The 27021-nt window shown below is 38.0% G+C and overlaps 1 protein-coding gene across 4 annotated transcripts in view; it reads left to right on the top strand.

Moving 5' to 3' along the window:
- LOC131681286 (ELAV-like protein 3) overlaps nucleotides 1–24491 on the top strand; it is a 50597-nt gene extending 26106 nt beyond the window's left edge. Inside the window, exons 2-8 of one of the 4 annotated variants that reach the window (XM_058962011.1) lie at nucleotides 9673–10282; nucleotides 10390–10493; nucleotides 10567–10720; nucleotides 15504–15542; nucleotides 22405–22633; nucleotides 22782–22947; nucleotides 23008–24491. In XM_058962011.1, the coding sequence (XP_058817994.1) occupies nucleotides 10105–10282; nucleotides 10390–10493; nucleotides 10567–10720; nucleotides 15504–15542; nucleotides 22405–22633; nucleotides 22782–22947; nucleotides 23008–23169 (1032 nt within the window). In that variant the 5' untranslated portion in view covers nucleotides 9673–10104 and the 3' untranslated portion in view covers nucleotides 23170–24491. Of the gene's footprint in view, nucleotides 1–9672; nucleotides 10283–10389; nucleotides 10494–10566; nucleotides 10721–15503; nucleotides 15543–22404; nucleotides 22634–22763; nucleotides 22948–23007 lie in introns of all 4 variants that reach the window. The other 3 variants (XM_058962009.1, XM_058962013.1, XM_058962012.1) reach the window with 3 other exon arrangements.
- The last annotated feature ends 2530 nt before the right edge of the window (nucleotides 24492–27021 follow it).

The following is a 27021-nucleotide window of genomic DNA, read 5'->3' as shown; positions in this document are numbered from 1 at the left end:
TCCTAAGACCCAATGAAATCAAAAACCTCTATTTTGTCGTTTTGTCAGTGAGAGAATCGGAAGCCCGAAAACGCTCGATTATTTGTATTTCAAATTACAAGTTCATTGAAACTAGAAAACTGTAACTAGCCGGGCCTCTGAGACACCTTGCCTTTTTGAGGGTTGAATCGGCATACAATGACCTATTATTCATCAAAATCGGTTAAAAAACACCGGGGTTATTATATTTTACCCAAATTAGAAACTTGTTAGCAAGTTTTAATGGAAGGATAAGGCTAATTCGGTAAAAAGGCACATTTTAAAAGAAATATTAATGTCGAAAATATGTTTTTAGGAGTAGATAATAACTTAAAATCTACTGGACCAATAGCGTTGAAATTTTGCACAGTTCTTCTTCACGTCATTCTCCAGGCGATGGCAAGAGCTTTTATTTTTGAATTTTGCATAGTACTTTTATGCCAAGAATCTGATGTTGATGATGATGATATAGGAACCCAGCATCAGTGCATGGAACACATTCAAATCTTTTCTGCGTCGCACTCAGCGTTGCCAACTTTATTTTCAAAAAAACTGGAACCTCTCTTTAAAAAAGAATGGAAAAAACTGGATGCCCGAATAACCAAATTTATCCTTGCAAAAGGGAATGTAGTTTAGGGATGCAAAGTATTTTAAAATAAAATGGATCTATTTTTAATAAAACAGGATTCTCAAATATGAAGACAAACATTCAATATGAAAACGTTCAGCTATTAGACAAAATAAGAAAACAATTCTCATATAGCAGCGAATTTCTAGTTTAAGATAGTATAAAAGCGATCGCTACTATTTAAATATAACTTTTAGATAATTTCACATTACAAGTTTTAAGAAATTTGAAATGTTAAACGAAAAAATTGGTACCTTCAAACTAACGCACTATGCCATGTGTAATTAACAGACTAAAAAACAATCATCATTTTAATTAACAATATCTGCTAATCTTGCACTCCATAGCATATCAATTTCTAATGTGTATTGAAATACGACAGGGTGCAGCAAAATATGGTTACTGAAAAACAATTTCCCTTGTTCCCTAGAGAGGTTGTACTCTTCACAATTTCATTTATTTTATTTTATTATTTATTACTAGTTTATATAGTAAACTACTATTGTAATGCAAACACCTCTGGGAAAAAACTGGATAAAACTGGACAATATTTAAAAAAAAAACTGGACGATTTACACATTTGTCTGTTTGACTGGATCGAGTAAAAAAACTGGAAGAATCCAGTTTAAACTGGAAGGTTGGCATCGCTGGTCGCACTCATGTTTCATCAATTCGCTTGTATTGCGCATCAAGCGAAGTGAACGAGTTTCGATTTTCTCTACACGACACATTTCGTATTTGAAGATCGGCTCACACTCGGCTAGCTTCAAGGCACAGCCAGAAAAAACCGACTCGGAGTAGTGGTGGGGTATTTCGGTCGGTGTTAAATTGAAATTTCGTTTCTATCACGGACGTCAACAGCAAGATAGTGACTGCACAAAACATGAACAGTCCTTCCCGTCATGTACGGGAAGTGAGGCATACGGTTTGGATCTACGTACTTGTCTGGATCCACGGCTTGCGTATACTAGGCTAGCTCGTTAGAGTATAAACATTTGACGAGCGGGCGTCATAGAACTCGTTGGTGAAAACAATTAGATGAAATTCATATCTAGAGAAAATTTTCAATAGGACGTAAGTAACAATGAGAGATTCTCTTTTGGGTCTTTCTCTTCTGTTCATTACTCGGCCATTTCAACATTTACTACTCTACTCTTTGCATAATATTCTAGTAAAAACTGTCGGCTTTCGATATGTACTGGAAAATTAGTGCAAAGTGTTGTAATGACGTCGTAATAAACGAAAGAGAAAGTAAACAAAGAGAGGCTCTCAATGTTACTTACGTCCTATCGAAAATTTTCTCTAGATATATTCTTTGCTGCTAACGGATGATCGGTACCTGCTAGATCACAAGGAAGCTATGCCGATGTTTAAAACCTTTGCTGGGAACAGGGAATTACGGTTAGATTTGTTTTCTATGGCTGCAGCCAAATTCCCAATTTTCGCTAATAATCACATAGATGCACTGATTATCGACTGTGCCTATTGTAATAATGGCGTAATTTACGTCAAGAATCCATTACACATTATTTTTTCCACCGTAAGAGCTTAAAAATTGTTAATTATCAACTTTCGAAAAATCCGTTTGTTTATCTCAACGATTTCTCTGACGTCACCGAAAACTGTCAATTCGCGGAGTAGCAAGCCTCGTTTATGTGAGCGGTGGTCTGGATCTAAGCACCAAGTCTGGGCCTGGTTCAGGTCCGGACCTGGTAAGGCGTAAAAGGGATGGGCTAGATGCAGGGACTGGTCCGGATGCGGGTACTGGTTCAGATGCGAGAGGTCCGGATTCGGGTATTGGTCCAGAACCGGGAACTGATCCGGATGCGGGAACTGGTGCGGATCCGGAGGTCCTGATTCGAGAAGTGGTAAAAAATATTCGTAACACCGGCTAGTTTTCGCCAATATTGAGGCGGAATCCAGCCTGAATTCGAGAAGAAATCCGCCAGAATTCTGGTTGGTTTGATTCGATACTAATACTATCATAGAAACCAAACGAATTATACTACATACCAACAGGGCCGAGGTTGACATATACTGGAAAAGTGTTTGGTTGTGTGATGCACTTACATGTACAGTAGAGTGACAGGAAAAAAATGACCCCTATCGGCCCAACCCTGAGTCGATTTCTAGTCCCACCAGGAGTACTTGTTCCAAATTTGAAGCAAATCTGACAAGTCTAGCTACCGGACCAACGTGCCTGAAGTTTGTATGGGATTTCTCGACAATTTACATGGAGAAAAGCCACTAGCTCACATTTTCGCCGCTAGGTGACACTGTTCGCATAGTATTATCACTGTAAGTGAAAATAAGAAAGATCATTTAATTGTCTACAACTTACGACAAATTTGTAGACGATTAAATTATCTTCCTTATTTTCACTTACAGTGATAATACGATGCATGCAGTGCCACCTAGCGGCAAAAATGCGAGTTGGTGGGTTTTCTCCATGTAAATTGTCGAAAAATCTCATACAAACTTCAGGCACGTTGGTCCGGTAGCTAGACTTGTCCGATTTGCTTCAAATTTGATGCAAGAACTCCTGGAGGGAATAGGAATCGAATCAGGGGTGGGCCGATTATGTTTTCAAAAATTCAATATTTTTCTGGGCAGTCTAATGTACAGCTACCGAAATTCGTCATTCTACCGTTTATTACCTTTGCGGTAAGATGAGCTTAATACATCAATGCGCAATTGTGTGGTTTGTTACTGAAAAGACAATAGAATCTTGCTCAAAAGTAATAGAATCATACCCGTCGGATTTTGAGTTTAAGTACCTGCGCAGTGATGTGAAGAACTGTGTGAATTTGCAAATGGTCCAGCAGATTTTGAGTTATTTTGTACACCGCATTTTTTCGAAGTGCCCCTGAAGTTTACCTGTTACTCACCCAATTTTTTTAAATCTTGCCATCAAAATTGTAGAAAATATTGTGCACATGTTGTATTATTAAAAGGAAATTGCCTGAATAGACTAACTCTTTGTGCACATCCAAAAAAAAATTTATGAACGATATTTTTTTTCACTGGAAATACCTGGGTTCTTGGAGAGGCGCCCCGTCAGAATCATTAACTACAATTGCAAACGAGACGGGAAATGCCACCCGCTAAAATACTATTCAATGCCAATTGCAGCGGGTCGTGATTCTGCTTGTGATATTGAGTGTACGGTTCCGGTGTGCGGGCGCATGGACTTTACGATCGCGTGAAATGAACGTTTATTTGTTCGCGTTTGAGACTGCGTTCATCAGATTTTAGTGTTATAGCATTCGCTAAATCATCAGGGGGTTTTCTGTTTGGGAAAGTTTGGAAGAGCGTTACTGATTCATGATCGTGAACACGGGCGAATGTAGGTTAACTTTTGAGACCGCGTTTGTAAGTTTATAAGTGAGAAACTGTTCACTTGGTCACCGGGGTGTTACCTTGTTTGCGAGATTGCGAGCGTAGGTGTGCGTGAAGGGCTCGAGCGTTTGCATGTTAACGTGTTTGTCGCGTGTGATATCGTGCATGTAACATCGATTTTATAATCGTGTGGCCATTTGCATATTTGTGTGTTTCCTTGAATGGTCAGGCGCGCACCGTGAACCTGATGCTTAATTTATAGTGTATGGTTCAGATGCTAGAAAAGGGTGAGTTTCCGGTCATGTCGCTATGGAACATGTTGTCTAGTGAATAAGAGCGTCATTTATTTTATTGGTCTAACTGAAGGCATGGACCTAGGCTGCTAGGGCCGAGGGTAAGGACTTTCCGACGTGATCGTTTCATGATCGCGCGACCTACGTGTTCACGCTTGAGACCGCGTTTCTGAGTTTATTAGTGCTAAGACGTTCTCCCAATCACCGCGTGATTCCATGTTTGCGAGATCACGGACAGAGTTGTGCGTGGATGCAGCACAAGCGTTTGTATGTTAACGCATTTGTCGCGTCTGCTAGCATGTATTCAGCTTCACGTGGATAAATTAAATTTTATAATATAGTCGCCATTCGCATATTCGCGTGTATTCTTAAATGATCGCGCGAAACGTGAATCAGATGCTTATTTTTCAGTTTACGGTTCAGATATTAGAAGACAGTGTACCCATATCACTAGAGTTCCTGGTCATGTCGCCATGGAACGTGTTGTCTAGTGGATATATGCGACATGTTTTGATTGGTTCGACTGAAGGCATGAGTCTGAGCTGCTAGGACTGAGGGTAGGGATGGTCGGACGTGACCGATGTATGTTTGCGCGAGCGGTGGGTTAATGCTTGAGACCGCGTTTGTAAATGTATAGGTGCTAAAATGTTCACTTAATTACCGGGGTGTTTTAATGTTAGCATATTATGTATAAATGATTGCAATTGCATGTTCGCGTTTGTGACCAGGTTTTCTTTATCGCGAAGGCCACCAGCGTTTGTACGCTTTGAATGAGGTGGATTGTGAGTGTGATAGAGAGAATATGCAATTGATTGCGTTTTGAGTTTTAGTGTGATGGTTAAAAAGCAGCCTACTTTTTTCTAGCTCTGCCTATGTCAGTCCTACAATCGAGCCGAGTGAACGACAACTAGCATTCTTTCGATTTAGTGTGCTTTATCTCGAGAACAAAGGAAGCATTGTAATTCTTCATGCCATCATGAATAAAGTCGACGAAAAAGCTTGGTTTCGACCGAACATCGCGGTCAGTGACTTTAAATGTTATTCAATACGAATTTTTGTGTCCTGAATGTGAAAAGTCAGACTAGGCTTGCAGAAGTCGTGTTAAAGTGACAACTTTGTAATTGAAGACTTTTTTTCATTAGGTCAATTAGGTCTGCAAATGAGAGCCCTCTTTTTTCGCTTTCTCTTTAGATAATTACTGCGAAACCATAGAACTTTTTAAACATTTATCAGTATGTTTCGAAAGACCAAGGTTTTTACTAGCTTATTATGCATACAGTTGACAGGGAATCAGAAAGATGACCGAGTAATTCGCGGAAGAGAAAGTAAACAAAGAGAGGCTCTCTATTGCAGATTGGACCTATTGAAAAAAAGTCTTCAATTAAGATTTCTGTCTACACCCAGGTTTTTTATGCGGGGATACGTACCGCCTAAAAAAAACCGCGTTAATTTGGAAATTCGCGTAAAATACTCGTAATTGGAAAATCCACGAAAAAAACCGCGTTAATTGGAAAATCCGCGTAAAAACTGCGTTAATTTGTGAATCCGCGTAAAAAACCCTCAGCAAAAGACTTACTTTTGGAAGTTTTTTGCACAGATTTCGCAAAAATATTTTTTCCTTTTGAATGCAAGACAGACTTTTTTTTAAAAAAAATTCCAATTTCTTTTAAATGCAAATAACTTAGAAGAATTATTGCATTTATTTGCGCGGTTTTCGCAGTTTACACGGTTTTTGCAAGTTTTCTTGAAAGCAAAAGCCAGCATAAGATTTTCAAGCTGTTTTGAAATCCAAGATGGCGACTTCCGGCTTAAGGAAATTTTCTACAACTCAATCAATATGGATATTTTCGGAATGGACTTGACTAGTAGGTGCCACAAATTAATTTTTGACGCCATTTTGAAAGCCGAGATGGCGACATCCGGTTTAGCGAATATCTCTATAACCCAGGTGTTTTCGGAACGGTCTTGACGAGTTGGTGCCAGAAATTAATGTTTGACGCCATTTTGAAATCCAAGATGGCGACTTCCGGTTTAGTGAAATTCGCTATAATTCATGCAATATGGGTACTTTCAGAATGGTCCTGACGAGTAGTTGCCAGAAATTGATTTTTGATGCCATTTTGAAATCCAAGGAGACGACTTCCGGTTTAACGAACTTCATTATAACACAATCAAAATGGGTATTTCCGGAATGGTCTTGACGAGTAGGTTCCAAAAATTGATCTTTGACGTCCTTTTGAAATCCAAGATCGCTATAATCCAATAAATATGAATATTTTTGGAAGTTGAAGTTGTACTGTAAATAGTTTTAATTAAACAGTTGAATTTACCTGAATTTTAGCAATAATTTGAATCAATTAAAACCCCGCAACTCACACCACATCTTCCTCTCACTTCCAATCTCACCACACTCTTCTGGATGAACACATAAAAATATTTTGCATTTCGCTGGATTATGATTAGATCTTATATTCGAGCAAGTTTTGGATGATAGCCCAAATGTTTCATGCTGGAATTTCGGTAAACCGGAAGTCACCATCTAGGATTTCAAAATGACGTCAAACATCGACCTTTTCTCTTACTCGTCACGACTATTCCGAAAATACCCATATTGATTGCGTAATAGCGAATTTCGTTAACCCGGAAGTCGCCATCTTGATTTCAAAATGGCGTCAAAAATCAATTTCTGGCACCTGCTCGTCACGTCCATTCCGAATATACTCATATCGCGTGGGTTATAGCGAATTTCGTTAAATCGGAGGTTGCCATCTTGGATTTCAAAATGTCGTCAAAAATTAATAATGTTGAGGTGCGGGCCATAAGGAGTCTTCCAGGCCCGTCTCTTTCATCTTTCCGAAAATCTTCTAAGTCCTTTGCATTTAAAAGGACCTTAAATTTTTTTTCAGGAAAAAGTCTAAGTCTTTTGTATTTAAAATGACTTCTAAGTCTTTTTTTGAGGGACTTTTTCACGCGGATTTTCAAATTACGGCGGTTTTTTACGCTGATTTTCCAATTATTGCGTTTTTTACACGGAAGCTGCGTAAAAAAACCTCGTAAAACACCGCGAAAAAAAACCACGTAAAAAACCTGAGTGTAGAAGATGACTATATAGAGGTAAGGCTACATGACCTATCATCGCGTACCCCTTCTGAGTTCATCGCAAAATGTATGTCGCAATACGGAGAAGTAGAATCCGTTTCACCTGATGCTTAGAAAATCTTCTTCCTGGGTATTCCTAACGGTATTCTTGTGGAATGCATATCAACCGATTGCCAACTCATTAACGGAAAACCAGTCCAAAATAGTTTTCACTACCAGTACCTGAACCACAAACGATGACCAAAGTTGTTGCAGCGGTCCACGCCATAATGAAGTATCTAGCACTCCAAAACCAATTGTAAGTAATATCGACAAGGAAGGTTACAGCAATGACAACGGGTTTACACCGATGACCTGTAAGTGCGAGAAGCAGGGAAGAAAGTCTGATGGCGGGTACCAAGACAGCTTCAACGATGATGATCTTAATATAAATATACGAGAGTATAGTATGACTCAGTAGGCGAGCAGGCGAATGTTTCGCCGTCACGAAAGAAGGTCCCTGCGCGCAATAGAAAGTTGCGTACACGAGTTGTCACGAATAATAAATAACATTTGCTTTTATTTACATATTGTAAACATATCGAATATCCACGGTTCCTTCGACGAATCATAAAAAATATGCAAAATACTACCAAAAAATTGGATCTTTCAATGAAATTGTAGTTTCTCCTAATTTGGGTGGCCCGTTTGAGAAATTTTGACTTACATCTTGCGTCTTAAAAATAGGGTATATTTGGGATTTTTGATTTCATAATTATGATTCTTTAGCGATTTCATTTTGAATATATCCTAGTACATGTTTTAAGGTATTCGTAGTAATTTTTATGTTGAAAAAGCTTGCAAAAATCTGTTGCCACTGGTCACCTCATTTTTTACCTCATGCTCGGTGACCACAATATATCAAGAACAGCTTATCGGTAATGGAAAAACCAACAGCTTTTCTTTAGTACATGCCTGGATACCTTTCGTAAATGAAGGATTTAACAACACCCAGAGAATTGTTTTTTTACCCAAAAAGTAGAAAATAATTATTTCTTTATTCACGAAAAAGCCGTATAATGGTAGAGTGAAAGTTTCAAATCGATCGATTTAGTTGTTGCCGGGAAATCGGGGTCACCTCTAAGCCGTTTTCGAAAAAACACGATTTTGCGATAATTTTGTTTAAAGGTTCACGTCAATATTATGCAATGTTAAAATGAGTAATATTCCACATACATATAGTCATCTACTCCGACCATCTTCTGAGCCCGTAGTAGTGTCAAGAATGTCATTTTCATGTTGAGATAAACTAATGGGCAATAGATGCATAAGACACCCCAATGATTGAACAATAGTCAAATCTGCAATATTTCCTTCGTTGTTTAAGAAACCGAATTTTTTTTTCGATCTACTCAAGTAGATATAACCCTCAACCGATTGGACAGATTAGTTTGTGTTTTAACTAAAGATGCTAAGGTCTCTGTATTTGCTTTTGTTGTGGTAAAGATTTTTGTACTGGGGATTTCCATGTAGGATTTTCCAGAATGTGGAGATTGTTTGCAATACTGACACATGGGAGACTGATTGTCATAAGTACATAGTGTGGTCTGAGAGTAGGCAGAGAACTTTCGGTTGTTTTGGATGTGTTGGTCCAGCATGATATCTGGCCACCAGTCCTTAGTGATATATTTATGCAGAATCGACCCTTTTCAGCCCGCAACAGACGGATTATTCAATGTGAATTTTTTATACAGTCTTACTATTGGTCCCTTAAACAAGCACTTGACAAATGTATGAGATATGTTAAGGTGTCACGTTGATGATTACTTGAGCATATATCCAAAGAAACCTACGTACCCAAGAAAACATAATCAACTTAGCTTCAGAAGTGTGAAATATTGGATGATGAAATGGGCACGAGCTCTCCCTATTTTTTTAAAGAGCATATAATAATGAACAAGTTACACATGTAGAAAATCACAAACTATCCAAACTAGTTCTACTAATCTCAACAGTTTCAACTGCTTATTTTGTGCAATTGTTTCAAATGAAGAACTACAATAAGCCATTGCACTCATTCAACTAATTTCTAATAGAACGTTCCCATTTCCTAGAAGTCTTTGCATAGTTACGAAACTCCCGAACAAATAACGCATCGAAAGACACGTTGGTAAGGTAATAATGTCATTTCGTCATGAGTCCTTCTCTTAGCGGAATCGTGCCACGTTGTTTCACACTTAACCATACCTTTGAGTCGTTCAAGCTTTTGCCGGTTTAATTTATTTTATTGCATTTCCCTTTCACTCTCTTTTCCAGAGGAGAAGTTTTTCACACCGTGGCAGAACAATACGAGCAAAACGAACTGGGACTGCAAATAAAAAAACGACGGGAACTAGGATTTATCACGCAAACGGTGTCACGCTTTCCACCACCAAGCCGAGAAGAACGAGCAGAACGAATATCATCAGTATTACTATATAATATAAGTCTTAACGAAAAAACCCAGCAAAACTGACAGTGAAATCCAATAAATTTTAACTGACTGCACGGGAAGCTAGCTTCGGCGTGCACGTTTTTATCAAACACTGAGAACCGAACCGGAACGGATAACAGACTACGTTAGTGCTTTTACACACGCGCCCTCCCCCTTGCCAACACTTTTTACGAGTGACGACTTGCGAAGGTAGTTTCATAGAACACAATCACCACCCCTCCCAGCGCCGCATCGGAAAAGAAAAAAGAATTGTCATGATGACGAACGGAATTGCGGATAATCAGCAGAACGGTGGCGGAGGTCAGGAGGACTCCAAGACCAATCTCATCGTCAATTATCTGCCGCAGCAAATGACCCAGGAGGAGATTCGCTCACTGTTCTCCAGCATCGGGGAAGTCGAGAGCTGCAAGCTGATTAGGGATAAAGTTACGGGTAAGTCCGGACCCTTGTGGGGGATAGGGTAGAAGGAAACTTCGTTCGTTAGTGGTAGGCGTTAATTATATTTATTTTTGTGTTCCTCGTTCGCTTTTTTTCTTTAGGTCAAAGTTTGGGTTATGGCTTCGTGAACTATCTGCGAGCGGAGGATGCGAGCAAAGCAATCAGTACACTGAATGGCCTAAGATTGCAAAACAAGCAGATTAAGGTGAGTTCGAGTAAGTTTTTTTTGCTTACCATGATCTGACCAGACTACTTTGCGCTTCACCCATTCCGCGTAGGTATCATTTGCACGACCAAGTTCCGAAGCAATAAAGGGAGCAAATCTGTACGTGTCTGGGTTACCGAAGAATATGCTTCAGGCTGATTTGGAGGTGTTGTTCAGCCCGTATGGACGCATCATCACATCCCGCATACTGTGTGACAATATTACAGGTGAGTTACTACTAAGGGATAGGGATGTTTATTGCAGGATGTGCCATCTTTTTGTTCCACTTTTCAATGTGTTTGGTACGCTACAATGAAATGTCCGATTTACACCAGTTTGAAAAAAGTTTTTAATTTAAAAATCCACTATATCAAAAAACTTAAAAATAACGGATGTTGTTATGATCGTCTTTTGTAGGTACGAATATTCGGCTATTCAGTAAAATATATCGATCACTACTAGCGTTCGATATTTTTGACAGATTGAAGGGCGAAAATAACCCTTCTTCTTCTTACTACAATATTTCTGCATTATACAGATATACTTTCACTTCAAAGTGCAAATGCGCTTCACTACAACAGATATTTCGATTTCAACTTGTGATATCAGACTGTAGACTTTTGTAGACTAAAGCAGTTATAATAAGGTACATTTGTATTTTTAAGTACTAGCATAACCCATCGATGCAGTACAAGTGTAGTTAAAGTAAATGGCAGGTGTTAAATTGTAGTTAAATTAAAACAAAAAACATTTTTGTTTTTCATACTTTCCGATCGAGCGGGTGTGATCCCAATTTTTTATATTTAAAAGAATACCGTAATTTACATGTAATTTTACTTATCTAATTTATAAGTTATAAGAGTTTCTTTTTTTAATGTGAAAAGAACACACGCGTCCCTGTTGGTAGTACAGTTGACTGCTGAGCAGCCAATACTTTTTATTTTACCTTTCACTTCATGCTCACGCATACAATCGAACGAGATACACAGAAGGTGAATCTCACTACTGGGCCATTCCACGAAGGTATAACAATTCTTATCCCTTTTTTTGTTAATTCTATTTTTTTACTTAAATACTAACTTTGCTTATCAAGTAAATTAAAATTTATTATTCACAATTCATTTATACTTATATATAAAGTTCTTCTCGATGTTGGCCTTCTTTAACCGTGTCGATCTCCTTAGCGTAGGAGCTTGTATCTTAGCAGTTTTCCTTCGAGCATCACATTCTGATTCGGAAAATTTCCGACGCTTAGAGATAGATTCGGGAAAACCTCGAAATACCTCCTCTTCATCACCACTGGCCATTCCATATTTGTTTATTTGTTTATTTGTTTGGTATAATTTCATCTGACATAGATTGTCTTAATGAAAACTTAAAACTAAAGGTTAAAACTAATCAAAAATTTAAACATTACGAACAACACGAAAATTATCAAGTACTCGTTGACGAAACACATTAGTCGACACATTAAAATCAAAGAAATCAGCAAGTTCGTTGAATCTCGAGCAAACGAATCGAAGTGGGTTGTGCTGTCCGTACTGTGTATTTCGTGACTCCAGGAACAAGAAGTTACGACGACGAAGTTGTCTCTCAGGAGCGTACAAATTCAGCTGAGTAAGCAGAGCAGAGCTGTCAATATCGCCTGTGAGTAGCTTTGCAGCGAATAATCCCTGTGAGTGTGATCCTCACATAAAGCTCATATAAAGCTCGCTTACGCTCATCCTTCTTTCCGACTCGATCATCACTGCTAGCGAAAGGAAGTATAATTCCGCAAGCCTTAGCAGATGAAAACTTCGGAGCTTTCAGTTGGTTACGATGAGCCATTACGAGCTTCCAATTGATACCTGGAATAAGTTTGTCGAAAGTTTTCGTACGTATTGAGCTTTCAACCATTGTGAAAAATCATGGGAGTTGTGGTTTTTATAGTAAACCACATCACCCATTGTAAGCCTATCTAGCGGTTCATTGAACGGAATCTTCACATGCTCAACTCTTTTTGTATGCTTTGGTTCATCAATAAGGGGTGGTGGTTCCGCTAATTGCTGTTTGTAATTAGACCTTGGGTTCAACAAATCAATCAACATTTTGGGTTTATAACAGAAAATATTTTCAGCTAGGAATCTCCCAACTGACGATAAAGAGGTATTTCTGTAGTTCATCAGAAATACATTTATCTGGTCTTCAATATCTAATTGTTTGATATTTGGCTCTATCATGAAACGTTTTAAAACATCTTTTACAATCCTAACCGAACGTTCAGCTTGTCCCTTACTGGATGGATTGTATGGTGGACTTTTTAAGATCTTGATACCTTGCCTTTCTAAAAACGGTAACAAAATCACAGGAATTAAAAGGAGGACCCCCATCTGTAACCACCACATCAGGCAACCCAAATCAAGCAAATATACTTATAAATTTCTTTAAAACTTTCTTCGCATCATTCCCATGTTTCATCCATTCAATTTCAATCCATTTCGAGCAACTATCGACAATAAGTAAGAAAGTTTTATGAAATCAGCGTGAATTCTGCTGAATGGTCGTTTAGTAGGAATCCAAGCGGAATTTATTTTTGGTTTAGGAACAATTGCCATTCTCTTGCAAGATTCAGAACGAGTAAAGGGGCTTTAACCTAGGCTCTTTAGCCAGGGCAAGGTGTAAATACCTCTGTCCCATCCCAAAGGACCAAAGGAGTGACATTAACCTTCTTAGCCAAGTCACTATCAACGTTTTATCCTAACCCCCTATAATCTGAAACGGTCGGTACGGTTGTCCTCGTTTCTTCCTCATTCAAATTTCAAAACGATTCGTTGGTTGAATTGTGTGAATAATTCAATTGCCGTATAATATTGAAACATCTTCAAACACAACTCTGCACAGTAGGCCTGGCCGTTTTAATATTTGCGACATATTATAATATGCTTCAAATATTAATGTTGACAAGAAACACACTAAAGAATAACTGCAGTGTTTTCTAGGATACTTTTCAATACTGGCTGTGTAAAGGTTAGAATAGAATAGAATTGCCATTCTCCTGCAAGATTCGCAAGCATCAACATATTTTTCAATGTCTAAGTTATTCCCAAACCAAAAAACTACTCGACGAGACAATTTCTTCATTTTCACAACCCCAGAATGATTAGCATGTAATAACTTCAAAATCCCGCTATGCATGGATTTTGGAATCACAACCCTGTCCTGGAATAGTAAACAATCTCCCACAATTTCCAAATCCACTCGATTCGCGAAAATGTGTGCGTAACCTTAATCTACTCTGTTTGGCCAACCATTCTGCATATAATGTGCAATTCGTTGTAAAAATTCGTCTGTTCTCGTCTTATTGGCAACCTGGGAATAATATATGGGAAATTCCTGACTAAAATTGATACTTTTGACAGCTTCCCTATCAAATTGTTCTGGTACTTCCTGGTTCAATGGGAATCGCGATCAAAAATCAGCGTTTCCCATCTTTTTAGACGGTCTATATATAATATCAAAATCATAAAAAGCCATCTCCAAAACATATCTTTGTAACCTAGTTACAAAAATAGCATTCTTCCCAGCCTTCCCGAAAATTCCTACCAAATGTTTGTGATCATTGTAAACCACAAACCTTTGATCATATAAAACTTATGAAATTTCTTCACAGTGCAAACTAATGCTAAAGCTTCTAAATGAACTGTGGGGTACTTCATTTGAGCTTTATTTAAAGAGAAGGAAGTAAAAGAAATAGGTTTTTCTGTACCTTTAACCTCATTACTCCTCTTAAACCATAACCTGAAGCGTCAGAAACCAGGGCCGGCGGATACCGTGGGTAGTATGGGTAGTACTACCCACTCGAAAATAACCGAGAGGACAAATACCCACTCGAAAGTTTAAAACCTGAAATTAACCGCAAATTTTTCTTGCGCACAAAATGCATGCGTCTGAAATTCTCGATGCACAATTTCATTTTTTTTATTGAGATACAAATTTCTTTTGGCTTACAATTTAAACTTTCTTTCTTTTAGTAATACTAAGGAGAATATATTTTGACACATCTTTGAACACGTCATATATACTATGCAAGAATCTCCGGTGGAGGTGAAGATGAATGAGAAACATAAATCTGGTTCGGAAAGTGGTAGCTTCCTCGGGGATCATTTATAATTGACCATTCACAGCTTAGAGCTAGCGATGAGGAACAAAGCGACGTATAAATTCTGTTTTCTCTTACTGGTTGGCAGACAATACCTCTCTAAAATCGTTTAATCACAATCATCGCATAGCTCATAAATTGAATTAGCTCGGGCATCGTCATATGATTCGCTCCAAATGGTGCATTGAAATCGCCTAATAATAATCTAGGTTGAGGCATGATAGATATAATGGCTTTAAAGTTGTTAAAACTAATGATTTGATACATCAAATCGTTAATTTTATATGGAATTACCTATTTCAGCCATAACATTTGACCATGTTAATATTTATGCAGCAATAACAACCGCATAAGGCCCACAGCCGGGGTTAAATTGCTTTACTACCGGTGATGTTTACCAAGAAAAATCTCTCCGCGTAAAAAAACTCCATTACGAAACAAGCTATATGACAATCATATGCCGATACTGCTGAAAACCTCACGAGGGAGGACATTAACAATAATCAATTTCAATTTCTTTTAAAGAGTTTATTCGAAGAGTTAAATCACGTATCCAGTGAAATGTTTTTCATAGTTTTTCATTTCAACTGCCCCACTGGTTCATTTTTAGATTTTTTTCCCTGTTACACTGCCTTGATGAGTTTTTGGATGTGATGAAGTATTATAGTATTTCAATTAGTTTTAAAAATAACCAGCTCCAGATTTTTGTTCAAAATATGTTAAGTAAACCTCAACCCTACATTAAGGTGGGGCTAAATCTTATGGTTTTTATCGAAACTTATTCGCATTTCATTTACAATAATTGTTTATTTTATTTCAGTTTAAGTGTTTCGTTATTTTTATGTTTATTTATTTTTTCTTTACTTTTGTAGCACGCCAGTACGCTTCAGCTTCTGGAGATTCTTCGCCCGGTATGTATAACTGGTGGTTTTAGTTAAGTTGAAATTTATTTAATAAATGTATATTTAAAATTGTAGCACTAGGTTACATGTTTCGGAGTAATCACGTTCAGTTTAGGAAAAAGTAGCATAGTTGAACACGAACATGTCAATTTTCCTGTTCGAAGAAGCGTTTTCGAGATGTTTTGGATACTCTTTGCAGTTATTTGTTAATATCTCATATGAACATCCGATCGACGTAACAGACTTTACACTTCGACAGATAATCTGCCCGGTTCAAAAATGTTCAATATGTGTACTGCCCAGAGGTGGGAAAATACCGGTTGAGTACCGGTACGGTAAACCAAACCTCCACACGTGTTTGTGTTTCCTTTACATTGTGTGCGGTCTAACCGCTGTTTCGTTTACACAGCACCGCGGTTTGGTTTTGATTTTCGTTTACCGGTGCACGAGTATGGGAAGGAAACACAAGAATAACGAAACCAAACTTCGGTTGTGTTGCGGTTGTGTACTCAGGTTGATGTTTATCGGTTGAGCTAGTGCTGCTAGTATTTTTATTACGAACTCTGAACCAATTTCTTTTGGGTATAATATAAGGTATCTTTTCGGTAATTGAAAAAATGTCTTCATACATCTTTCTACTCAAATAATATATGTTCGTTGTCATAAATGGCGTTCTTTAACTCAATATTGCGACATTTTCATAATGATTTATCATCAGGAAGTTTGCAATATGGGTATGTTTGGTATGGGAAACTGCCCAAAATCGAAAGTAAAAGAAAATTTAATTGCCTCCGCTATTTTTATATCTAAGATAGCAGATCAAAATTTATGATGAAGGTATATTCAAGATATTCTGTCATCTAGAATCACGCGACATGGACATTTTTAATATAAGAAATATGTCAAAAGACCGCAAATTGATGCCTGCCGTAATTTTAAATCTGATATGACGAGCTATATTCAATACTACTGGCATTCAATTACGTTTTAATGGTAAAAAATCACGAAACAAGGATATTTTTGATATCAAAAAGTTGTCTATAGATTAAAAATTGTTATTCGTTGCCAATTTGCATCCCAATATGGTGTTATTTTCACGACGATTTAGCATTTAAAAGCATGCATATTTAAATAGGAATATAATTCCAAGGAAACAAAACTTGAATTTCGTCGTAAATTAGAAATTCAAAATGGTGGAATTATATTAAAATTTATGGCCTATTCCTATTCATGATGATTTAACAACTAGCATGGTTACAGTATGGACCAATATCCACATTAATGATTGAAGGTCGTGTTATATGTATGTTTTGTTGTAATAAGACAGACAAATTCGTGATTGGTGGCAATGTGAATTTTTTTTTTCATTCGAATGTTTGCGCCGGAAATATTTATTCCTTAAAGAAACTTAGTTTCCAACGGCGGCCTATTAAATGAAATAATTCTTGCTGCACTCTTATAAACGGTGATGAGTGACTCGGTTTGGTTTTAGAAGCTGAGACCCAGTTGAGGTTTTGACTTCGTTTACCGTGTGAACGAAATCAAAGCCGAATACGATTTGCATCACTCGTTTACACGTGTTGAGATTTTGACAACCGTACCGGTGAATGTACGTACCGGTTGGTTTTCTTACCCACCTCTGGTACTGCCCATAAAAGCATAATAGTCCCATATGGGATTTTGGCGAAAATGAGTTATCTGTTGGATTGTATTCTGTATAACCACTTAATCACAATGCACAAATAAGATTACCAGATTTGTTTTGAAAATATAGAAAAAAAAAATACCAAAACATGATTGTCCCATCCATAAGGCTCTACGAGAATGTAAATCTTCAACAGCGTTTTTCTCAGTTTGCTGTTTTTCAATATGGGACTCTTATGCTTTTATGGGCAGTGTAGTTCAAATATAAAGCTATTTGGGTTTACATATATATGCGGTTCGCACATCTATCTGTCTATATATATATATATATATATATATATATATATATATATATACATATATATATATATATATATATATATATATATATATATATATATATATATATATATATATATATATATATATATATATATATATATATATATATATATATATATATATATATATATATATATATATATATATATATATATATATATATATATATATATATATATATATATATATATATATATATATATATATATATATATATGTAATTCCACGAAAAAAGTTATACGATCTCTCAGAATTCTGCAATAATTGGTTGAATCGTTCCTTACCGAAAAATATTAGATAGGGTGATGAGCCTATTTGCGCCATGTTTCTATTATCACCCTACCCATTTGAAGCCGTTGGCTAGAGCAGTGTCTGCCATCTTTGTTCAACGCATTGAGTCAAATGGTAGCGCAACAATAGGGGCACTCGATTCGAGTTTTCATTGTGCTCAAACACGAGAATTTTACTGTTTTCAACGCATTTGTGTTATTATATTGGTTCTTAACAACGAAGCGAAGCGGTTGATGTCCATTTTTACGCATTCCATTGATTGTAAGGCAAGAAATGACCGAATTAGTGAGGCACCTTGCTTAGTATGATGAAAATAGGCTCATCACCCTACATATTTTTTTTATTTCGTCATTAAGGTGTCCCTTTCCACGTTAGACTCGTTCAAAAAATTGTGATTTTTCAAAAGTTGATTTTTTTAAAATTCGTAACTTTTGAACCGCTGAACCGATTTTCATGTGTTATAGGTCAAATGAAAGGTATTTAAGTCTAGTTTCAAGAAAGAATTATTAACTTTGAAAAACATTGAGTTGTGTACGAACAAAATACGCATTTAATGCTTTTTCTTGATTTTTACTGCTAGGGTCCTTGAATACTCCATACTTTTATATTTTTATTTAAAAGATCATTCAATGCTAAACAACATCTGCAAACATATTTTTGAACCAGATCTAGGGGTTTCGAAGATATATTTTTTTGAAAATAAAAAATCTATGTATACACCCCACATCCATGGAAACGATGTAACCGCATGGTAGTTCACCATACACTTCCAGCGAGTCACAGCAGCTGTGAATAAAGAAATCTATGATTTACCTACAAGCTGGGTGCAACATTATTTTCAACCTGGGGGTTGTCCATTAACCACGTAAAAAAAAACAGCCATTGCAGAACCTCGCGTCACGGCCAAATATCCCTCCGTTACAACTCGAGAAACTTACAACGGATTTAAACAATGTTTGTCTTCGGTCCGGAAGAAGATCACGTATGGTCCGGTCGAGGAGTCTGGATATATCTTGAGCCTATTCTTGAGATGAATCGTTTTCAGGGGAAGTCATTTTTGCACGGGTTTAGAGCATGGTGCAGTATTATAGAAGAGACAATTCGCACTTCACACAGCAGAAGCAACAGATAACACCAAAACCGGACAAATCAATCGAACCAACCCAGCTTTTCGTGCTAAAACTTTTTGCTTACTTGTCCTTCCTCTTCTGTGAGTGATGGTAGGAATCGTTTCGGCAATTCTTTGGGCACACTTAAACAAAACTGTCCAGGTACAATGGATCACCGACGATCAGCTTACGATTAGCGGACAAAGCAATATTATCGTATTTGAAAGCGCACTTTTTGTGAAATGCACACGAGAGCGAAAGAAGAAGCGACTCGTCACAGATGAGAGCGAGCCTACTATGAACTTGATATTGTTGATAATTCATTTTTACGAGTGTTGGAAACCAGTTCTGCATCGGTTTTGATTGGTTATTATTTTTACGTGTATATTAACCCTTTAACGATCACTGTTTCAAAGGGATTCAAAACTGATAGCTCAAATGGATTTAGTTACTCAAAATTAGTTGAATACTCCATTTAGCCATGTAAACCAATTTTTACAACTTCTCTTTACTTCGTGTGTTTAGGAACTACTGTGGGATGGCGGCGATTCATAATTTGATGAAATGTTTTTTTCCATGCGACTTCTAAGCCGTTTTAGAAATGGGTAAATGTCGACCGACTCTGATCAACTTAGGAACAGGGTTTCAGCGTGGCATGGTCAAGATATGGCTTCTCGATATTAAATCCTGAGCTATCGTTGAAAATGATAAAGTATCATAGCACAGAGGTGATTTGTGTTCAAAGCCAAGATTTCCAAAATCCCTTTCGCAGGTTGATGGGATTGACGGTATTGTAAACATCATCAAGCCACAATAGATTCAATAGAGTTATCTAAATATAAGGACCTTCGCTCTTTTTAGTTTTTATTTGCACCAAGTTCTACTACTAGAGGTTAATTAGTTCTCATGTTAATAATCCACCAAACATTATGACTACTGAGGATTTGATTTATATAAGAAGCCCACTTCAAGATGTTGATTACAATACGCCTCGATAGTGGTGTGTCGAGGAGGCCGGGAGGGCTGATATGAGCCTTTTTCTGTTCTATACCTTTCCTCTATTTACCAGCTCATAACCAACAATCAACCAGTAACAAATAGATAATTGAGAAAGGATGTGCTATGTGTGGTGATTGGCTATTCAAGTATTAGTAGTGTTTGAAGTACTAATGTATGTCTCATGTGATGATCATAGCTTCAGCTGTATCTTGTACCTATCTAATCTATTACGTCTCTCATATATTGTCTTTTATTTCTTCTTTTCGAGTCCTATACTGCCATTCTACACCCGCCTTCAGCTGGGTCAACAAAGATGGTGATAGTGAACGTCTTAACACTCACACATTCTCAAACGCGGTCTCAGCGGGAAACTACAAAAATGCCATCGTGCACGCGATTACGAATCGGTCACGTCCGAAAGTCTATCCTTGATCCTAGAAGCCTAGGTCCATGTCTTCAGCTGGACCAATTAAGAAACTACGCTCATACCTATTAGACAACACGTCTCATGGCGACATGACCGGGAACCCTATCGATATAAACGATCCCACTCTCTGCCAGAATTCTAACCGCGCACTGAAAATTTAATATCAGACTCACGGTTCGCGCGACCATTCAAGAACACACGTTACAAAATCACGTCAGCGCACAAACGTTAGAGCTTTTCCAAGCAACCTACGCCCACGAACTCGCAAACATGATTACACCCCGGTGATAAGGTGAAAATCTCAGCACTCATAAACTTACCAACACGATCTCAAGCGTCAACCTACAAACTCCCGCGCTCGTGCCATCATGAATCAGAGTCGTCCGGAAGTCTCTGTCCTCGGTACAAAAAATCTAGGTCCTTGTTAATTAATAAAAAAATAATAAAATTGAAAAATAACTCCCATATCCACTAGACAAAACGTTCCATGGCGACATGACCGGAAACTCTAGTGATATGGGGTAACTCTCTCCCTGTCAGAATGTGATCAGTACACCGAAAACTAAAGATCTGAATGACGGTCCGCGAATATATGAATCGCCGCAGGGTTTCAAAATCGAATTTATACACGCGAAGTCACATACACGCGAGCACACGTGACAAACACGTCAACATACGAACGCTTAAGCCCTTCGCGATCATCTACGCACACCTATGCCCGCGATCGCGTAACCTTGATAACACTCCGGCAATTGTGTGAACGTTTTAGTACTTACGAAGTTACAAACGCGATCTCAAACGCCAACCCGCAAACGCGCGATCATGAATCGGTCACGTCCGGAAATCTTTAACCTTCATTCTAGCAATTTAGGTCCATACATTCAGTTGGACCAATCAAAAAAATAAAGCTCATATCCACTAGACCACGCGTTCTACGACGACATGATTGGGAACTCTAATGATATGGAAGAACCCACTTCCTTCTGGAATCTGAACCGTACACAAAAAATTAAGTATCAGATTCACGGTCCGCGCGCAATCATTCTAGAACACACGCGAATATGCGAAAGGCACACGGTTATGAAATAGAATTTATGCACGCGAAGTTACACGTTAGCACACGCGACATACAAACGCACACGCGACATACAAACGCACACGCGATCGAGCACGTTAACGTGCAAATGTTCGAGCCCTTCGCGATGATACACGCGATCGCGAGTCCCTACGCCCGCACATACCTGAACCGTACAATGAATATCACATTCAGAATCACGGCCCGCTACAATTGGCCTAATGCAGTGTTTTATTGGGCGACATTGCCTGTCTCGTCTGCAAATTGTAGTATGTGATTCTGACGGGGAGCCCTTCCGAGAACCTAGCTCTACAGCTCCAGTAGGACAACTCTCGAAAAAAAAGCCAAGATTTCCAAAATGAGAAATATTTTAAAGGCAATTGGTAAGATAGCAGAACATTTAAGGTATTCCCTTAATTTCATTTGTATAATGAACTATCACATGGTAATCTGGTCTTCATAACTGCATTGTGTTGTTTGAGGTTTGCCTTGGCCAAGAAGAAGGAATGATGGTGTAGTAAAGTGGTTGGACACAATTTAAACGTTGTTTAAACTACCAAAAATTACTTTATGCTAGATGATATATTTAATGCTGTTTTCGTAAACAAAGTGCGCTACTTTCTTCAATACTTAGTAGTATGGTTTTCACTTGTTAAACCTGAACTTCTTAAACCTGATGTTATTCGATACTAGTATATTGTGAATCACCTTTAATACACAATACACATACAAAACTATTATTTTCATTATAAAATAGAGAGAAACATTTTTCGCTTCTATTGTTTCTCGTTATGGGGCTTATATGCTACAGATCTTGCAAAAACGTGCCAAACTTTAGACAATAATGTCTACATATATAACAAATGATAATTTCGATTAGTTTATGGATGGGGAACGTGTTTTTCGTGGCGCTAAAACGAAGATTCCCTAGTTGGAAATTCCACAGCCAATTTTGTATGAGTAAGGATTTGTTTTTACTTCCAGGTCTCTCCAAAGGAGTGGGTTTCATCCGTTTCGATCAACGCATGGAAGCCGAAAAGGCCATCAAAGAACTGAACGGAACGGTACCGAAGGGATCAAGTGAGCCGATTACCGTCAAATTCGCCAACAATCCAAGCAATACGAAGACCGTCCCAGCGCTGGCAGCCTACCTGGGGCCACAGGCAGCTCGACGCTTTCCCGGTCCAATTCATCATGCGACGGGAAGATTCAGGTGATCTTTTATTTTAAAATAATATTTTTTTTTATTTGATGTAGAGAAACGTGATTGTAAAACCGTCTATAAGCAATTTTTCATGAGGAAAAATCGTAGCGAACGCTCTAACGCTTTTCATATGGGGTAGTGCTATTCCAAATTACAGATATTCCCCACTAGCTGGGGACCTGTTGGCCAACACAATGATCCCAACGAATGCCATCGCCAACGGGTCTGGGTGGTGTATTTTTGTTTACAACCTGGCACCGGAAACGGAAGAGAATGTCCTGTGGCAGCTGTTTGGTCCATTCGGAGCAGTGCAGTCCGTGAAGGTAAGTGTTCTCAGACAGCACCACTGTAGACTGAGTGTATAACTTACATTTTTGTTTTAGGTAATCAAAGATCTGCAGACTAACAAGTGCAAAGGATTCGGTTTCGTCACGATGACCAACTACGATGAGGCGGTTGTGGCGATTCAATCGCTCAACGGTTATACCCTCGGAAATCGCGTTCTGCAGGTCAGCTTCAAAACCAATAAGTCCAAGAACGCGTAAAAAGCCGGTCGAAGAATGGGAACAGATCCTACCCGCTATTGATCTGAGCGAAGCAGAAGTGACCGCTTTGGGTTCATTATTTTATCGTTATCCAAAATATGGAATGTTAACTGTCTACCCCAGCTCCAGAAACTAAATCAACCGAACGAACATGTCAGTATTCGATCACGAAATGAGAAATAGGGTAAAAGGACCCATTTTCCCAAGAGGACAAAAAAGGGAGAGCAAGAACGCGAACGAAAGAGTAATTAAATCAAGTATATATCCTCAGAAAAAAAGCGAACAGAAGGAATGATTGTGACTAAAACTGTGGCCAACGAATGTACGATTGCAGTCAGACTGCGATTGAATTACAGATATAATTCCAAGATTTTTTAATCAAACAAGTTAAACACGGTAAGGGTTCTCGCACGTGACATCTACCGTCCGCGTGGGGGCGATTATTGTGCAGACATTGGGGCATTTTTGCTCCTTTCAGAGGCTCCATTTTTTCAAATCCATTAGGACGACGTTTTCATCTAGTAGATTTTTAGATAAATTTATCGGAACAAACCGGTATGCATGGATATCTAGGGCAGTTTTTTATACACACAGTGTAGCGAAGCAGTAATGATTGACGAAAAGGAGCAAGCAGAGCGGAGAAAGAAGGCAAGCTTGCCCGATAGTGCTATTTTTCTTGCGTTAGTTTTTTAATTATTTGTTGGCTTTTGGTTAGGTTGGATGTACGGCTTATCAATTACGGAACGTTCTTCCGGATTAGTTTCGATTAAGGTTGTTTCGTTTGATTAATTTGAGGATTATTTTTTAAGATGTTTTACTGGGTTACCATTATCCATTTTCTTTGTACTTGATGCGTTCGTCTGCTAACCGCGTTTGAGTTGTATTTGTATTTGTTTATGTTTCAATAATAAAATAACAAGTTGTAAACACACCTGTGCCAGCTACGAGCGGAAAATACACCTGATTCAGTCTAAGTCAATGAATGACCAAAACAGTCTTCGCCGAACCAGAGTTAATTCTAGTCCTTTTAATTACGAACTTATTACACTATTATATTCAATAACTCTTATTTATTATATTCGTATGTGTCTTACTATATACTTTCACTGAGAAGTGTAGTGAATGAGTTGTAGTTTATAGTTTGCGTTAGTTTATTTATATATGTTTAATAACTTTTTTCACGTTCAACACAGTCTCAACACTACTTTGTCATATTTATTCGATTAAGTTTAACTTTTGGTTGATCTGTTGCTTTGATTATGTGCACTATATATTGAAACGAAACCTTGAAGGATTAAAATACACTATGCTGCAAAACAGTACTAATTAGGTATTTTTATTTTATTTTAGCGCTTATTTGCCCTCACTTTTTTCGATTAATAATTAAGATCTACAATTCTAAATTGAGCAATTTAGCAAATCAAAAGGATGTGTTAAGATTTGACAACATTTTAAAGGTAAACCATTATTGAATGGTTTATTAGGAGAGTGACCTGCTTACATTATCGAACAAATCGAGATTTTAATGCTTGTTTTGATGGATCAACTATTCAAGAAGTTCTTTCACACAGGCAGTATAAAATATCGCACAAGAGTCGAGATCTCGGAAAACAATATTTAAAAAATATTGTGGACAGAAGTATATAATGGCAATTTCTTCTTTGACTGTGCACTACATCGGTGAAGTCGGTGCTACACTCATTCAAACTTGAGTGTAATCAGTTTATCGCCTTTTTGGCACTACAGCAGTGTAGCACCAGGAAAAAACGAAAACGCTATAAAAATCTTACGCCCGATACTAACAAGCAGAAGGCAAAAGATTATTCACAATTCTTTTCGATCTTGCTCATGAGAGCCTGCCTAGTTTTAATTTTCCGTTATAAGTTCATGATTGATTGTTCTAGAATACCTAGCGTCTTTAAGTTGTAATACCTTTCGTTACGGTTAGTGATCAATTTGTAGACAATAATCAAAATAGTAGATTTATTTTTTGCGCCACGTTGTCAAAATACAAGGACATAAAACCGGTCTGAGGATTGCACGAGCCTCTAAAAATTTCCTATAACCAATAAGTTCGGATCTCATTCGAGTTTGATTAAATGTAGGCTTGTGAGCCAATTCGACCGTTGTTGGTCCTTCGGGAATTGCTGGGAATCCTTAATCTGATCTTACAGCGTTTTCGTTTTCTCTTGTTGCTACAACGGTGTAGTGCAAAGAAAGAGATAGACGGATTACACCCAAGTTTGAATGAGTGTAGCACCGACTATAGTTACTATATTCATAGTTAGGCGGAGACACTGAGCGGAGCCAATTGAACATGTCAAACGCCGGAGCCAATCGAGCATGACGTCACATAACATGTTCTCTTTGGATGTATATGGAAAAGGTATTGTGATTATGGTCATAAATATTTTACTCTTTTTTGTGTTACCGAGTGTAGAGAAACGAAGAGAACAAGATTTTTTTCTATAACACCAAGAGATATTCGCACAAATGTGAAATCATATCATAAGATCTTCGAATTGTTTTTTTCTATTGGTACATTACTCACAACAACAGTTAAATTATTAAGCTAGAGCTTGAACATTTGCATGGGATGCCAGTGTGTTCTTCCTGAAATAAGATCTGCCAGTTTTCCGGCTTTTGTGTACGCCTAACTCTTAATATAGTAACTCTAGTCGAGATGCGTTATAGTATAGGTTTTACATTCGTCACGTGTGTTGGTTTGTTGCTAGTGAAATTAATCATGGCGCCCCAGGACCGCGAAACACATAATCAACAAACCGACCAACAAACCGGTAGTTGAACTCAATCAGATGGCGTTGCCGCGTAAACGAAACAATTGAGCATTTACTCGGGTTTAAAACCATTCTGTTTAGATCACACCACGTACTAAAGATGTCCAGTTAACTCAAAAGAGACTCGGCATCGGTTTTATCAAGTAACGCTAATAAACGTGACTATTGCCTTTCATTTGAGTATTAACAGTAACAAGGATCAGCTCTAGAACTGAAGTTATTGCAATTAGTCTGATTGGATTCTGATGAAGCAGTGTTGCCAGAGACAGTTTACATTGACGACGGAAAATGAATTTTTCATATATCTTCGTTGTGTTGTAATTTTATTGAAAACTGATAAAACTCGTCAATTTAGACTACCTTTGGCTACGTTTTCCACGCAATCGGACTGTTGTAAATATTCTATGTGCCTCCTGTAAACAACTGGGATTCGCTGACATGAAATACGGCATCTGTAATTAACGATGAACTGGAATCGGGGAACATTTCAGCGCTTGAATTATTCAAAATAAATTGATACTTGCCGCAGTAGGAAGTTTGGAAGACCCTTTCTCCACTTCCACACGCAGGAACAGGACGACTGGTGAACGTTGGCTGCAGTAGCTGTAGTGAGGGGGGGGGGGGGATCGAGGGCTTCCAGAATACAGGCGGCAGTGCATCCCGGTATTCCATTAGCGAAATCTATCCTGTTTTAGCTGTTCGAAATTGAATTCCCGAACGAGTACTCCAGTCGGCCAAGTACACGCTTTGAGTGCAGTGTCCTTTAGTTCGCTCGGTAGCTCAACTCGGAAGGAAATGAAGTTGAGTTTCGTGAGATCGGTATCCTTCTTGATCAACAAAACTGCTTTGAGTGTGCCATTTTTTTTTCGAGGCATTCCTGGGTCATAGCAACAATTTCCTTCACTGTATGGCTCGGGTCGAGACGGCTCAAGCAGACCCAAAACTGCTCTCGTTCATCCGCAACAGTTTTGATTTTCCGCTGAATGGCTCTAGTACCACAGATAGCGGTTGCAGTGGCACGATTTTTTGCATTATTCTCGTGACTTTGTTTCGG

This window comes from Topomyia yanbarensis, chromosome 2 (assembly GCF_030247195.1).
Source record: "Topomyia yanbarensis strain Yona2022 chromosome 2, ASM3024719v1, whole genome shotgun sequence".
Taxonomy (NCBI): domain Eukaryota; kingdom Metazoa; phylum Arthropoda; class Insecta; order Diptera; family Culicidae; genus Topomyia; species Topomyia yanbarensis.
The sequence above is the reverse complement of the archived record's forward strand: the minus strand, read 5'-3'. Positions and strand labels throughout refer to the sequence as shown.